This window comes from Entelurus aequoreus, linkage group LG02 (assembly GCF_033978785.1).
Source record: "Entelurus aequoreus isolate RoL-2023_Sb linkage group LG02, RoL_Eaeq_v1.1, whole genome shotgun sequence".
NCBI lineage: Eukaryota > Metazoa > Chordata > Actinopteri > Syngnathiformes > Syngnathidae > Entelurus > Entelurus aequoreus.
The window spans coordinates 77,083,571-77,101,566 of NC_084732.1; the positions used below are offsets into that span (position 1 = coordinate 77,083,571).

The 17,996-nt window shown below is 32.9% G+C and overlaps 1 protein-coding gene and 1 long non-coding RNA gene across 3 annotated transcripts in view; one reads left to right on the plus strand and one right to left on the minus strand.

The window, feature by feature from the left end:
* Window position 1: 1 nt before the first annotated feature.
* On the minus strand, window positions 2–10,418 carry LOC133639473 (uncharacterized). 2 transcript variants are annotated; one of them, XR_009823800.1, is made up of 4 exons: window positions 10,187–10,226; window positions 10,004–10,064; window positions 4,858–5,155; window positions 2–194 (listed from the first exon to the last, which is right to left on the minus strand). It is a non-coding gene; the product is annotated as an uncharacterized LOC133639473 (long non-coding RNA). The 2 variants fall into 2 exon arrangements; XR_009823797.1 differs by having other exon boundaries at window positions 10,004–10,418.
* LOC133639452 (CD151 antigen-like) overlaps window positions 9,824–17,996 on the plus strand; it is a 54,672-nt gene continuing 46,499 nt past the window's right edge. Inside the window, exons 1-2 of the mRNA XM_062032753.1 lie at window positions 9,824–9,982; window positions 16,744–16,828. Coding sequence (XP_061888737.1) covers window positions 16,745–16,828 — 84 coding nt within the window. The 5' untranslated portion in view covers window positions 9,824–9,982; window position 16,744. The remainder of the gene's footprint in view (window positions 9,983–16,743; window positions 16,829–17,996) is intronic.

Here is a 17,996-nt window from a genome sequence, read left to right on the forward strand (position 1 = left end):
ATTCTGGTTCCACGGTGGATCCAAGGCTGCACTGCTCCGGTGCACACGCAATACACCAACATTAATCTGCACCTGGTTATTCCAATAACTGTACCATGAAGTTGGATAACTGCAGCATGAGGAGCCTTTTTTCTTACTGAATCTTCATATTAAAACTGCCATAATGACATCAACCTTCAGATTGAATCCAGATGCTGTAGAAAACAACACAGGGAGAAATATATTAGTGTTATTGTTGAGCGTTCTATGCTTCAAATCATATCTAGTGCATAGTGCAAATGTCATTCGTTTACAGATTTGCATACATTTATTCATGCAGTGTCTCCACTTTGAGCATGCACACACACATTCTTGTATTTATTACCTTCTTGAGACCTCTGAAAAATGCTAACCTCATAAGGACTACCCTTTTTAGATATATAAAGATTTGTATGTATACATATATATACATACTATGCAAATATAAAAAAGATAAGCTTTTAGTTATTTTTTTGTTGTTGAGTATTTTGTTTGTAATTGGTTTTCAATCTTCATTATTTACTTCAAGTTATTACAGTATGTCTTTATAAACATATTTATTTTATTTTTTCTATTAATTTTGGCCAATTTCTTACACACACTTGTTATTACATATGTTGGCCAAAGGGGGAACACTTCAAATTTTTACACACACTTGTTATTTCATATGTTGACCAGAGGGGTAGCACTTTTAAAACCGACACACAGTCAATTTGAAAAATCCCTCCTTTTTGGCACCACCCTAATTTTGATAGATTTCACCACCAGGGGTGCAACTGAGACATTCTGTATTAGATGCATTGGTTTCCCGTATTGGCACCATGGTTTCGGTCCTAACTTGTTCACCGGTCCCCATATGGAAGTTACTTTTCCTAGTGCCACCCACACTGGTTTGAATGTAACTTAGATATTGGGTTTCACTATGTAAAGCGCTTTGAGTCACTAGAGAAAAGCGCTATATAAATATAATTCACTTCACTTCACTTCACTTGTTGATGTCTCAAGAAGCAAAGGAATACAAGAAAACACACACACACACATTCTTGTATTTGTTACATTCTTGAGACCTCCAAAAAATGCCTCCCTCTTTAGGACCACCCTTTCTAGATATATAAAGATTTGTATTTACAACATTAATAATATATACATACTATGCAAATATAAAAAAGCTTGTTGGGAAAAAGGAGTTGGATTTTCACAAAAAAAACTTAGAATTTTGGCAGTTTTATGATAAAAGTCGTCATTTTACTCAACGCAAGTAAAGATTTTACAAGGAAAAATGAACATTTGTGCAATATTATGATAAAAGTTGGATCTCAGAGCGGACACTTAGAGATGGGTCAAATGCAGAGAATAATTTCGCCACACCTCGTGTGTGTGTGACAATCATTGGTACTTTGACTTTAACTTTTAACTTTACTCAATGACAGTCGCAATTTTACAAGAAAAGCTTAACATTTTGGCAATTTTATGAAAAGAGTTGTGATTTTACTCGACAAGTCACAATTTTATCGGAAAACTTGAACATTTTGGCAATATTATAATAATCGGAATTTTATTTGGCAAAATTATGACAAAAGTCATCATTTTACTCAAACAATGTCACTATTTTACAAGAACAACAAAAACATTGGAAATATTGTGATAAAAGTCAGAATTTTATCAATCAAAGTTTATTTATATATCAATCAAAGTTTATTTATGAAGCCCTTAATCACAAGTGTTTCAAAGGGCTGCACAAGCCACAACGACATCCTCGGCTCAGATCCCACATTAGGGCAAGAAAAAAACTCAACCAATGACAAATCATATGACAAATGTCACCGTTTTGCATTAAAAAGTAATACATTTACATACAAAGTAGTCATTTTACATAAAAAAGTAATTATTTGACATAAAAAAGCGATAATTTTACAAGAAAATATTGCAATATTACAGAAGCAGAAAGAATATGAGAAATTGTTCCCAATTTTATAAGAAAAAAGTCAACACATTTTGAGAAAAATACTTATTTTAGTTAATTTATTATTTTTTTGGAATTTTTTGTTTGTAATTGTTTTTTATTACAGTATGTCTCCATATACATATATTTTTTTATTTTATTAATTTTGTCCAAAGGGGGCGTATTTCAATTTCTTACACACACTTGTTACTATATATGTTGGCCAGAGGGGGAGCACTTCAAATTTTGACACACACTAAGATTTGTATTTACAACATTAATAATATATACAAACTATGCAAATATGAAAAAGGTAAGCTTTAAGGTTTTTTTTTGTTGTTGAATGTTTTTGTTTGTAATTGTTTTTTAATCTTCATTATTTACTTCAAGTTATTACAGTATGTCTCTGTATACATATTTATTGTATTTTTTCTATTAATTTCAAAATTTCAATTTCTTACACACTTGTTATTTCATATGTTGACCAGAGGAGGAGCACTTTTAAAACAGGCACACAGTCAGTTTGAAAAATCCCTCGTCTTTGGGACCACCCTAATTTCCAAAGATTTCACCACCAGGGGTGCAAATGAGATCTCTTTTTTTTGTAATGTGCTTAAGGCCGAGGACAAACGAGTCACGGACCACAGATGGCCCCTGTGCCGCACTTTTGGGCAACCCAGCTGTAGAAGCTAACTGTTAATGGCCACTATACTGTAGTCTTAGTACTGTAGTGTGTTTGTTCATGCTATGGTCACATATGGGACGCGGGTTGTCTTACGTCAGCGCCGGAGTGTCGTAAAATCAGCTGTTCACCTGGCGGGTTTTTTCGGGGTTGAATAGGGAAGTCATTCTTTAGCTGCCGTCTTGTTTTATCATATATTGCTGCCTTTGCACCTGTCAATGTTTACTTTTGTATACACATTAAATCACCAAAAACCCAGACTTTGGAGCAATGTTCACGGACTCTAGTATTTGGCTCTCTATTAGATGCAATGGTTTTCCATACTGGGACCATGATTTCGGTCCTAACTTGTTCACCGGTCCTCATTTGGAAGGTACTTAAAGTTGTAGATGTCTCAAAAGGGTAGAAATACAAGAACACACACAAACAGTTTATCTCTCCATCCATTCATCCATCTAGCATCATTGATATATGTAACCAGGACCCGTTGGTATATGATTATTAAAACTCACATTTTTTTGTAAAAAAATTAAAAAAGAAGATCAAATCTAAATCAAAAAACAAAACACTAACTTAGACTTAGACTTAGACAAACTTTAATGATCCACAAGGGAAATTGTCCCACACAGTAGCTCAGTTACAAAGCATGGAAAGTGTAAGGATGGAAAGGATAATGCAGGTATAAAATAGACTAAAAATGTATCGTAGTAGCAATAAAAAATATAACATATATGTAATATTTACATAATATATATACAGTGTATGATATATACTATATACTAAATAATTTAGGGGGGTTTAAAAGACCTAATGACACAACTGGTATGAATGCTTGATTAAAAAAAAAACATTATTAAAGAAACAGACATAAACATGTAAATATTGATCAATGTAGAATGCAAAATGGGAGGATTGAGAGTGTTTACATGCAAGATGGAACTGGTTCACAATCACATAATCTACATATGTTAATCAAAAACCTTATTAAAGTTTTTTTCTATGTACAGTTCAAAATCTTGGAGACATTTCAAGCCTCTTGCATTAACGTTATTATTATTATTATTGTTTGTACATGTGTTTTAAATAGCTATTTTCAACCAAATTAAGCCAATAATTACTGTTTTAGTGCATGTAAACATACTGAGTGTGTGTATGTGGGATGTTGATGTCAGGTTTGGTTGGGCTGGAGCCCCTTCAGGTGTCTAATAATAGTACTGTAAATAAATAATAATCAAGAGCAAAATGGGGCCACATACAAAATCTTGTTTAGGGCCACACAAAACTGTACTTTGGTTTTCAGCTGCACCTTTATCACGAATTTTGCTATGGTGTTAGTTTGTTTCGAACATGCCAACAGTTACGATATGGTACGTCACATATTTTCCGTTTCTCTTAACGTGTCTGAAAAGTAGTAGGAAGAAGCAGATCTTATTTTCCTTTCATATAGCAATTTCTAACACATTTGTTTGTTCTCAATCTGTAACACAACAGTGAGTACTGTAAATAAATAAGTACATATTACATACATTAATAAAAACTGAAGAAAGTTCTGATGAAAATATTGTTAAGTAATCAAAATTATCGAAATGTTTATCAGGATTTTTCTTCCTTGAACTTGGTGAACACTATGTTTGAACAGTTTCTTAAATTGGATCATATTAGTACTTTGTTTATGAATCCATTTCATTATTTAATTCCACATACTGATATACTAAAGGTTTTAAGTGTTGTACGTTCGTACACATGTTTTAATTAAATTTTTCTGTAAGGTTATAATTCTCTTTGTTAAGAATTGTTGTATGTTCGCAGGTTACAATTTGCTTTGTGCATAATTTTAGCTGTTTGCAAACGCGCTAAATCATCGAAATTCACTATTGTTGATGCAACAAATAAAGTGTGTGAATGTTCTCGATAACCAACGTTATGTATTATTCTAACTGACCTCTTCTGTAACACGATTAGTGAGTGAAATGTATTTTTGTCAATACTTCTCCACAATAATTCAGATATGGTAACACTTGCAAGTAAGAAAGAATATTACCAAGGACGAGCTCAGTATATCAAACTATGCTTATTAGGTACAACGATGTTTGGAATAGACAAATAAAATAGGCTACATTGTAATGTGTGAAAAACTTGCTTATTTGCTGTGGATGTTTACGTTCCATAACAAGCTCCACTAGTTATGATTATGTGTGTGTGCAGTCATGTTTACCTGTATGCAGACCACTTCCAGTGAAGACTTCTTCAAAAACCTTTCCGGTTCCCATCCATTTCGGTGAACATAAAAGTTGAATTCTCCACAGACCGCTCGTCAACGGCTCCACTTTCCATGAAAGTTGCTGCCTTTGAGCCAGGACGGACACCAAGTGGATCCTCTTCTGACCTCTAAGGCCCATCCATGAGACGTATTAATAGCTTGGCACAGCCGTAGCAGGTGTGTGGGAGATTAGGCCTCCTTCTTAAGACTGGACCGACAACCCAGCGACCAAATAGGGGTGTACCTACGGACTCTGATGAACAATTAGCAGAGTCAGTAGTACAAAGACAGCATTAGACATAACCATATTTTCATATCAGTTTTTTACACATACAAAAATTTTATCTGTGGTCTTGTTCAATCTTAATCTTCATAATGAATTATTACTTCATCTTCTTTAAAGAAAAGAAGAACCCTAACCCACCAGATTTAGACATGCGAAGAACAGATCTTGCATGGTCCCAGTCAAAGGTTTTATCCATTGCACGCTCTGTTAACAGTATGTTGGTGAAGAACAGGACGATGGTTTTACCATTTGGAACACCGGCACGCCAAACTCATGACTAATCATTTATTTGATTTTTTTTTAAATTTCATTGCTATGTTCATTTTTTTTTTTTTTTTAAATACTTAGGACAGTCATAACTGCTAAAAGTAACTATGCTGGATACTTTTTAATGTTGTCAGTCTCATATGGTTTTCTTTCTGCTTTTTCTCCAGATTTTGGCGCGCTCTACCACCTTCCACATTTTATATTCGATTCAAACCGTTTCAACTTCAAATTGTTCAGCCTATTGTTCAGCCAATTCGGGAATCGCCGGCTTTCTCTTGACAAATTCCAAAAATTCCCACATTTCCCAGAGTTCCAGGTTTTCCGGGACATTTTTCCTATTCAATATGAATTGGCCATTTTTCAAACTTTCACCATTTCCACATTTTTCAACCGATTCAAACCATTCCACCTTCAACACATTCCACCATCCTGGAAATTCAAACTACCTTTTTCCAGTTCAAAAAAATACCATGATTTTCCAGAATTTTTTATTTTGCAAAGCCTTATTTCCACCCTTTTTTCTGGCGACTACTCCTTCCACATTTTTTATTTCAACCGTTCCAACGTCAAAACATGCCTCTTAATCCGGACAAAAAATATTTTTTTTAACTGGAAACATTCCCGGTTTTCCCGAAATTTCAGGAATTCCATCATACTATTTCTCAATTCAACATGTTACTACTTCAATTTTTCTCGACCGATTTGAAAAATTCCAACACCAACCATTTTCAACTCATTCAGAACATTGAAGTTTTTCTTTTACCATTTTCAAAAAACTTCCCGCTTTTCCCGGGACTCCCAATTTTTTGGGAAATTCCCATTGAAATGAATGGGACATTCTTCAAAGTTCCACAACACTCACATTTTTCTTCTGATTTAAACTTTTCCCACTTCAAAATATTCAGCCTGTTCAGGAATTGTGTGCTCCCTTTCAACAATTCGAAAAATATTCCAGGATTTCAGTTCAACTTCAGCATTGGAGCATTCACACGCAAATCCTTCAGGAATTGCCTCATCTAGTTTCCTTTTAAGATTATGTTTCAGGTTCTTGGAAGTGGAGGTCAAAGTAAACCCCAGGTTACGCTTGAAGAGAAATACTGCCCTCCAGTGGTGGTTACGGTCAATTACATACACAGTTATAAGGGTGGGCGGAACTGCAAACTGAAACTGGTACTGGTACTTGAGATTTTTTCGAGATCATTTTTGCCCCTAATTTGTTGATCATGATTTTAACACAGGGAAAATAGGCACACAACATATCAAAAATAATTCAAAAAGCATAAAACGTTTTTCTTTTTTTGCTGCAGCTGTTACATATACTGTAATATTGTACATGGCATATGGGATGTGTTATATATTGTATATGTTGTATATATTATATAACAATATAATATAATACTATAATATATCAGTATATATTATATACTGTATATATATTATATATATGTTATATTTTATATTGCTACTATGGTACATGAATACTCTACTTAATACCTGCATTATCCTTTCCATCATTGCCTTTTATAATCTCCCTTAGCTATGAAGGCAGAACGGACAGGAAATGTCAACAGAACCATGAAAGACAATCAATGTAAACACAATTCTAAAATCACATTGAGCATTCAATGATAACCTCTTAAAATTAAGGGTCGCAAATAAGGCATATGTAATAAATGCTTAATAAAGTGTAACAAAATAGTGCCAAGTGTCAAACTGTGGCCTTTATTGATCAGTTTATGTTTGAGTCATTCAATTTTGTTTTTGATGAATGGTAATTGATTAACAAAAATATTGCTTTATTTGAATTTTATTTTTCAATAAAAATGAAAATAAACATTTTTTTCTATTTTTTTTAATTCGGAAATGCAATAACTAGATCTGAAAAAAGGTTTGCTTTTCATTTTATATAAAAAAAAAAAAAGAAAAAAAGACCAAATTCTAAAATCACATTGACCATTCAACGATAAACTCTTAAAATTAAGGGTCGCAAATAAGGCATATGTAATAAATGCTTAATAAAGTGCAACAAAATAGTGCCAAGTGTCAAACTGTGGCCTTTATTGATCAGTTTATGTTTGGGTCATTGGATTTTGTTTTCGATTACGGATGGATGGATGGATGGGTAATTGATTAACAAAAATATTGCTTTATTTGAATTTTTATTTTTCAATAAAAAGGAACATTTTTTTTTTAATCCCGAAATGCAATAACTATTAAAAAGGTTTGCTTTTCATTTTGTTAAAAAAAAAAAAAAAGACCAAAAACGTTTTTTTTTTTTTTTTTTTAAATTGCAACGCCAAAACCGGAAGTTGCTACATAAAAGTTAAGCCTGCAGACAGATCTGTTTGGAAAAGCAGTCAAGTGCTGTGTCCTGCATTTAAACATAAACACATTGTGATCCTGAATTTGTCTTTCTGGTGATTAATTAATATAAAGAATACGACGAAAGAAGATGGATGGATAGATGGACATATCACCCATTTTTTTCCTAAACGACTTCTGCTGACTGTTGATTTTTGTTATATAGTTGTATGAAATATGAAATGAAAATAAAAATCGTTGTTGTATGTAGTTATAGCTTTCAACAAAAAATGAAGGACGCTTCGTTTTTCAATTTTATTTTTTGTCTTTAAAATAAAATAAGATAAACAATCGTTTTTTGTTCATAAAAAGAAAATCTAAATGTCTAAAACGTACACTGACACAGCAGAAACGACAAAACTGACGAAAATCCTTTGTTTATATTCGGACACCTGCACCGGAAGTTGTTCTTAAGTATTTCTTTTTTCAACTTTATTTCAACAGCAATATTACAGAACAATCTCAGCACAAAACATAAACCCACCTTCTGTACAATGTTTCAAAATATGTATATACAAATTATTTTTTGGTCGAATTTTCAGACAATTATCAATATATTAAAGTAAAAGTACCGTATAAAAAGGGATAACTATTGAAAGAAAATAAAACAAAAAAAATAATAAATGCATCATACCACATATTTACTTTTTAAATTTATCGTTGATTGTAATATTTTTGAGGAATGTAGGAAGTTTTTGTTGGGAAAAACAGGGCGGTGGGTGTTGTATCATGCATTTCTATACAAAACATATTGAACGTCAGAAAGACATTGTGAATCAATATGTTTTATATATAAACACAGGATAGAATAGAATAGAATAGAATAGAATGGACTTTATTGTCATTATATTTGCATATAACGAGGTTAAGGACTCCAACTTAAGGTGCGGTAGTGGGAACAAATATGGGGTGAAAATAAATAAATAATAAATAAATAAATAAATAATAAAATAAAATAAATTACACAACAGGCAATAAAGAAAAAAACTAACAATTGAAATAAACAGACTACTATTCAATAAAAATAATAAGCAATCCTGTACAATATACAAAACCCTATAGAAATACAAAATACTGTACAATATACAGAACAAGACAAGAGTACCGGAGTAATAAGTAATAAATAACAATCAGTGTCGGACGTATTGCACTCGAAGGGTAATATTGCACAGTAGGGTATTAGGGTAGGATATATATATATATATATATATATATATATATATATATATATATATATATATATATATATATATATATATATATATATATTTTTTTTTTTTATTTTATTTTTATTTTTATTTTATTTTAGTTGCTTTATTGAGTTTACAACCCCCTGACACTGTTTTGTACTGTTACTGTACTTGATTTGATTATTATTATTTATTTGCGTGTATGTAATCGTTGCATATTATAAATAAAGGTTTATAAAAAATAGAAAAAATAAAAAATGATTAAAAAAAAGCAACTTCCGGTTTCGGTGTCGGAATATAAAATAATTGTGTTCTGTCCAGTTTTTCGTTAATGCTCGTTTTTTTATTTTTGTTTTATGAAATGTAACATGAGAATCAAACATTTACATTTAGTTATTGCTCTTGGACGAAAACGCTTTGTTTTTCATTTTGATTTTTCGTATTTCAAAATAAAACTCAAGATTTTTTTTAATGTTTTTTTCAATTCCATTTCATAAAAAGGAAATTAATTGATCAAAACATACACTGACTTTAATCACATCCAATCATTACAACTAATATTGGCCCAGATTCAAATCCTTTGGCTTTTTGCTCTCAAAGCCATCTCGCGTCCACTGATTTATTCCCCGCGTTTGTAAACAATATATTAGCAATGTAACAACATAAATAACACAATCAAAGACACAGATATTTGTGAAAAAAACCCAAAAATATTGACAAGATACTGACACTACCCTTAATATCAATGCGGTCAATATTTTGATTATGTAAAAAAAAGTGGCCTCCGGACAGGAAAACAAATAGTACGGTGTCCAGGAAGGCGTGCCGGGGTGGAGCTTGTGTTTTAAGAAACTCTCGGTCGGATATCTTTCACTCACTCCACAGCTTAGTAAACCATTCAAAGGCTTGAAAACAGGCGAATTTTGTTTTATATACGTTACATTATTTTGTCAAGACCGTATCACCGACACAGCAGGTATGTAAAAGCATGACTTACCCTGCTGTAGCTCACACGGGCTACTTCAAGGTCCTATAACCCTACCGGCCGTCTTTTCTCTCTGTCAAGTCAAATGTAATGTCCAAAATCCGCTATAAATACTTGTACATGTTACAAATGTCAATTATACTTTGTTAAAATCTATAGTTTACCCCTAAATGACCGACGAGCATCATCACTTACGATTAGCGTTAGCTTGCCGATGTGCTCTAGCGTACATAGCGAAAACATTTCAGCTCTGATTTGTTCTATAGTTCAACAACGCAAGTCAAGACTCAGTCGTAAGATAAATATTGCTGACATTTCAAACGTTTTTAAAGTACCGAAAAAGGCGTGTGTGACTGAAAGTGATGTAGTTATATTGTTTATATATATATATAAAAAAGACTTTAGATAAGCCGCAACGGAAATGAACTCAAATTCCACTACTTTGTTGCCAGGTGGAATATGACACATTATATCGTACCGGAAGCTTAAAATGATCGTATTTTGAAGAAAATGACCATATATAATCACGTTAAACTTGTTTAGAACCATCTGCTACAGTGAAAGTAAACTAGGGCTTTCAAATGGTTATAATATTTAATCTAAATCTAATTAAATATAATATCACTAATTAAACAAATATACTTAACTTTAGGCAAAAGGCCAAATTGAAGCTTAAAAGTCTACAATTGAGATAATTGAGATAACTGTTTGACATTGTTTTCCCCCAATCCAATAAACTAATAAAAACAATAAAAAACGATTCTCGCAATGTATTTGTTGGTAAAATAATGATAATGTAACTTTTTTTTAAAACCGGTTACAGGTTAGAAAATCTCCTTCTGGTTGCATGGAGATGGCCTAAAAACATTAATAAAATATATATTATTTTTTGTTTTTTTATGAATTTTTGAAAATTATGAATTGATTTTGAATGAATCAATCATTAAGAATCGATTTTCTTGTGAAGTGAAATATATTTATTTATTGCTTCTTTTTTTCTCTCCATTTGTTCATATTAAGTATTGATATTTTTATGATCTATTGAGGAGAAAAATACATAATGTAAACATGTTTATTTTGAATGTAACCTTCCTCTGATTATAATCACCTCAGCTATCAAGGCAGAAAGGATTGGAAATGTCAACACAACCATTGAAAACAATCTAACCAATGTAAACAAAATTCTAAAATCACATTGAACACTCAACGATAACCTCTTTAAAATTAAGGGTAGAAAATAAGGAATATGTAATATAAATTTCAACAACGCAAGTCAAGACTCAGTCGTAAGATAAATATTGCTGTCATTTCAAACGTTTTTGAAGTACCGAAAAAGATGTGTATGACTGAACGTGACGAGTTGTATTGTTTGTTTATATATATATATATATATATATATATATATATATATATATATATATATATATATATATATATATATATATATATAAACATAAACCTTTAGTTAAGCCTCAACGGAAGTCTGAAATGAACTCAAATTCCACTACTTTTTTGCCAGGTGGAACATGACACTTTATATCGTACCAGAAGCTTAAAATGATCATATTTTAAAGAAAATGACCATATATAACCACTTTGGTGTTGTTTAGAACAATTTGCTACAGTGAAAATAAACTAGGGCTGTCAAATGATTATAATAAAGGTTAAAGTTAAAGTACCACTGTCACACACACTAGGTGTGGTGAAATTACCCTATGTATTCGACCCATCCCCTTGTTCCACTCCCTGGGAGGTGAGGGGAGCAGTGAGCAGCAGCGGTGGCCATGCTCGGGAATCATTGTGGTGATTTAACCCCCAATTCCAACCCTTGATGCTGAGTGCCAAGTAGGGAGGTAATGGGTCCCATGTTTATAGTCTTTGGTATGTCTTGGCCGGGGTTTGAACTCACGACCTACCGATCTCAGGGCGGACACAAGACCACTGAGCAGGTTATATTATAATATTTAATCGCGATTCATTTTCTATTTGTTCATATTATTATTAGGGCTGGACGATATGCCTGAAAACTGGTTCACGATACACGTGATACAAGTATTGATATATTTATGATCTATTGAGGAAATACATAATGTAAACATGTTTATTTTGAAAGTAACCTTCCTCTGATTATAATCCCCTCAGCTATCAAGGCAGAAAGGATTGAAAATGTCAACACAACCATGGAAAACAATCTAATCAATGCAACCAAAATGTAACCAACATTCTAAAATCACATTGAACACTCAACGATAACCTCTTTAAAATTAAGGGTCGAAAATAAGGAATATGTAATAAATGATTCATAAAGTGTAACAACATAGTGCAACGTGTTCAAAATGTAAAGAAGAACAATTTTTTGCAGGTGAAGTGATTTGGTAATGTGGTCTTCGGTCTCACTGTGGTCCATTTGAAGAAATCCCCCAAAAACTGCCATACTTTCGAAATGACTTATCCTGTTTTGTCGACGATTCCTTCGCTCTTTGCAGCACTCATTTTTAGTTTTCCTTTTCACTCCATGCAAAGAATCAACCGCGAGACACAAGAGGGTGCAACCACTCTTGAAAGTTGATGCTCGTACCCGACTGGCTGTGTTACTCCCACTGATCAGTGATCACTTCCTGCATTGCTCGGTGACCAGTGAGCGAGTGCCTTCATTCATGCAACCAACCTTCCAGACGACGAATAAAAAAATATATGCATCGGACGTTTTATCGAACACATTTTTCATTGATATTGATGTGTATTGATATCGTTTTATCACCCAGCCCTCCTGCGTTGCCAGAGGGGAAATTACAGTTTATCGTACTGGAAGCTTGAAAGGATCGTATATGGAGATAAATAATCATACATACCCACTTCAATATTGCTAAGAATGTAAAAAAAACACTAGGGCTATCAAATGATTAAGATATTTGATTGTGATTATTTGCATTTTGTCCATTGGAGGTGTGCCAAGTTGACAGTAGGGCGTGATAACCAGGAAATGTTTTGTAGAAAAAGACTAAGTACCTACCAGCACAGTTTGGCTTTATTGTGGAGACAGAAAAGCAAGCGGATATAAGCCACCAGACGTCCAAAAACTAGCCTGAAACCGATTAAAAAAAGTTGCTTGGCAACACTGCAACTAGGAACTCAAGTGATGACTCACAATGATTTGTATGTAGATAACTTTGGTTTTGAGGTGAGAGCAACCTGCTAGGGCGTTGAAGCTAAACTCGCCATTCAATATGCATTTTTCTTTGTGCATTTCTGCTCAACATTCCGGAATGCCGCCACTTTTCCACCACCACGGTACGGACTGTGAGTCACACAAGACGCACGTAAATTGTGTGATGAAAAAAAACTTGTTATTATCACGTTAACTTTGACAGCGCGTGGTATGACATAGCTTTTCTAATAGCGCAGTTGGAAAAGTGCTGTCACTGGCAGAACAGCGCCCCCACCTGACTGTAAACAGACATGTGAGGTAATGCACAACATCAGTGCGAGTAGCCATGCATCGAAGGGGTCAAATTATCATATATTTTTGTCGAGCATGAAATTATCGTAGAAATACCATAAATACACTACGTCTTTAATAGTAAACCCAAACCAATTCACTGTCAGCCTTTTTTGGCATTTGTATCCAGAAAATTCCTATGAACGGTAGAAAAAATATTAAACGTTTATTTTAAGCAGAACAAAAAATGGGGCGTCTAATAATAATGCTCATATTATTTTAAAAACCGTATGGTTTCTCTCATATATAGCGTATAGTAGGGATGCAAAAATAAAGCGCTAAATAAATATATTTCACTTCACTTCAAAAGAAAATCGATTCACATCTGAAATCTCGATTCTTGTTCATCCAGATTCTAAATCAATTCACCCCGATTCTAAATCAATTCATCATTTTCAAAAATGTATAAAAAACTAAAAACGTTTAAAAAAAGAAAATCAATTTTTTTATGTTTTTAGGTCATCTCCATGCAACCAGAAGAAGCTTGTCTAACCTGTAACTGGTTTTGAAAAAGTTCTATTATAATTATTTTACCAACTAATACATTGCGAGAATCTTTTTTTTTTTTTTTAATTTGTTTATTGGATTGGGGAAAACAAATGTCAAAGAGAATCATTATCTCAATTGTTGACTTTTAAGCTTCAATTTGGCCTTTTGCCTTTAGTTAAGTATATTTGTTTAATTAGTGATTTTATATTTACATAATAATACAAATAAGCTGAAAAAATACTAAGCTTTTCTTTGACAACGTCTAAGCATTTCCTTCATTTACTCAGCTGTGTTTTACTCTGCACTAAATAACTGAGGGGAACAAAAGGTTCCCCGATAGATGTTGTTTGCTTTTAATTTGCAGGCCAATGCTAAGAGTGTCTACCATCCACCAGCAGATGCATAATTAACAGACTCAATAACGTGTTCTCAATTGAATTGACAACACAGTTTGTAGGGCAGGGTAAGGAAAGTGAGGGAATAGGAGGCGGCTGAAGGAGGGCAAGCCTGAGCTTGACTGACCAAGGAGCAAAGAGAAGGTGGAGTGGGGTTAAAACTTAACGATTTGAGCAAATGTCAAAAAGTTCCAATTTATTTATCGAAAAAAATCATACTTGCCGATGTAAAATACAGCAAAAAAAAAGTTGTCATCGTCATTAAATAGTATGAGCAACTGCTTTACGTAGAAAAGTGTCAACTATCATTTAATTTCACATGGGTATTTAATATATTGAGCTAAATGTGTAACTATAAACTTGAAACTATATCAAATTAAGCATGCAACATCCATGGAATTTTCCCATAATTCAAGTGCTTACTCATAGATCTGTGTGTGTGTGTACTTGCAATAATTCAATAGCTGTGTCTGAGTCATAAGTGCTGATCCTTCCTCAGGGCCACACAGTAGGCTATTCATTGGCATCAAGGATAGTAACCTTAAAACAACTCAATGATTCGATTGTTTTTGGGTTGACGATTTGATTCTCGATTCAACACCATTCTCGATTTAAACCAATTCTATCAATATTTTGCATGGTCTGAAAATGATAACACCTTTTCAAAACCGGTTACAGGTAGGAATGATACAATAAACTGTAGTATTGATAACCGCAGTAAAACACTAAGTATTACCGTTTTAAACTAAAGTTATCGAAAAACGGTAATTGATAACTGCACTTTGATAAACTCACAGACTGACTGACGCCAGCTCGCTAGCTTAAATGCTAACATGAAAACCAGAACATTCCCCATTAAGATAGGGCATACCCCAATTTAAATTGATATAAACACTTTACTGTCTGAGCAACTAAGATATTCAATTGTACACAGTGAACCTACAAGTGATCGTTCCATACTCAGAGGAATACTGGACTGAGATGTTTTTACAGTGCGTTTAAAGACCGCTGAAAAGAGTAGGACGCCACAACGCCCGCCAGAAATAATGAATAGTATATTTTATTTGTTATGCACTTTTAATTTAAATACATCTAAAGTGCCACAGTGCAAACCAATACGTGAAAAAAATAAAAGCTTAGCCATTATAACAGATAAAATACTAAGACGTTATCAGTGAAGCATAAGAAACACAAAACATGCAAAATAGTGTCCTTGCTAAGTGTGTCTATTTATTTTTGATTATTTGAACAGTCAAAAGATTTCAGTGTGTATAAGTACTTTTTGAGCACGTTCAACAATACCGCAATATTAATGATAACTGTGATAATTTTGGTCACAATAACTGTATACTAATATAAAATGTTCATATCCTTACATCCCTGGCCTCTGGCTTACCCTAATGAGATAGAAAATGAGTGAATAAATACTTGCTCAGAATATAACAGCTTTATTTGCATGCCCTGTTTTATTCCTTGTTGATGCTAAAGTATTGGCATTAAAAACAACATGTTTATATCATGGTGTCTTAATCTTTGTGACCTCAGGGCCCAACTTTTCCATTACAGCGGGCCCCAGGGTCCACTCAAATATTAACACTTAATTGGTAGTCTTGATTTTAATCATATTCAATAACTATATCTAACCTGCTTACAGTTCAACAGGTTAACAACTTTGTCAAAGTATATGAAACCATGAGTTAATCCCGAAGATTATAATCAAAGTTTAGATCAGACTGATTACACAAATAAATACTTATCAAATATACTTCAAAAGAAGGGAGTCATGGAAACTGATGAAAACTACATTTACATACAATTACGTAGTGCGGAAATTAATACATTCAAACTAGATTAATAATGAATAATATATATATATATATATATATATATATATATATATATATATATATATATATATATATATATATATATATATATATATATATATATATATATATATATATATATATATATATATATATATATATATATTTCTTCAATTAACTGTCAAAAAAATTTAAACCACCAATTTTTTCACCAGACTTCTTCTGTTTGTTTGATATTGCCATTACTGCCACATGTGGTGGAAAAAGTGTATTACAACAGAGTATCGCTGTGGCCCATACGCACCACAACTGAGAAACAGACATTTTTGGGCGGTCCTCCAGGTGTCGCTTGCGGCCCAACAATGGTTAAGAAACACCGTTCTATTCCATCTATCGTTATAAATGTTTAATTTCCTTTAGCAATTTTATCCTCGTCCATCAAAATCAAAAGCCTTGGAAAATAAATGTCTCCTTGGTTTTAGATTTGACACCTGAATCTGTCTGTATATTGACGTATATCTTCAATTATTGTGTCATTTGCAGCATGGGTGCACAAGAAGAGAAGAAGAAAACATGCGGAACAATTTGCCTGAAATACCTACTGATTACATTCAACTTCCTCTTTTGGGTAAGTCTGCATTTAGGCTAAGTAATTAGGTCTGAATGATTGTCAAAGCCTTTAACAGAGTGGTTTTCAAAGTGCAGCCATTTTGCGGCCCGCTGTATTTTTTTGGCCCGCAACACATCAAGGATTAGAACATTGGAAAAAAAATAAAAATGTAACTTTCCCAAATCCCATTGGACCTGAAAAACAAAATGACCGACGACCTTGGCCTCTTGCTGTGTATGGTCTTTGATGACTTTCGTTCGTCCTGTCGTGATGAACACGTGTACCTTTTTTTTTGCAAAAAATGGTAAGTTTGTAACTCTGCTAAAGGCCTCAGTAAGGTATTATATGGCAGAATATTATTAGTCAAGAAAAATAATAAATACATTAAATATCTCAAGGAGGTTAAATTAGATATTACACTAATTTGTTTTGTTACCGATAACACAAAGGTATTATGTGGATGTTTTTTTTCAGATAGTTTGACATATATTGATTATATATACTGGTACTTTGTATTGGTGTTAGTGTTTATAAAGTACAAAATGTCTCAAAATGGCCCCCGCATCTTTCCATTTTCTTCTATGTGGCCCTCGCTGAAAAAGTTTGAAGGATGTCCTAATGATATGAAATATACCTGTAGATACTACACCTTTACGGTCAGCTCATTTTCATGCAATACAATCCACATACTGTCATGTTCTACACATTTTTCCATAATTCCATTCTTTAGGTTGAAATGTCCCCATACAACTTTTTCAGTTTTGATACAATACCGATATTGGAGCCTTGAGTCTTGTGCGATAATCAATCCGATATGATATCAACAGGAATCATACTACATACTTTCATTATATTATTTATATGGAATAACAGAAATGGCTTGATCAAGTCAAATTACTCAAAAAACAACGGTAATGATGAAAAACACTAACCTTATGACACTTATGCCTTTGAAGTGGAGTGACAATTTTTTTGGCGACACTCAGTGGTCACAATAATTTTTATTAAATTAAGCTCATGACGCAGAATGTTTGATACTGGATACATTCTAATGTGGACACTTTTGAGACTTTGTATTTGTAACTAATATTCAACTGTAATTATTTGATACTTGTTTAGATTGACAGATGTATTTTTTAGACTACAATTTTGTTAAATTAAGGACAATTATTATTATATAAGTCCA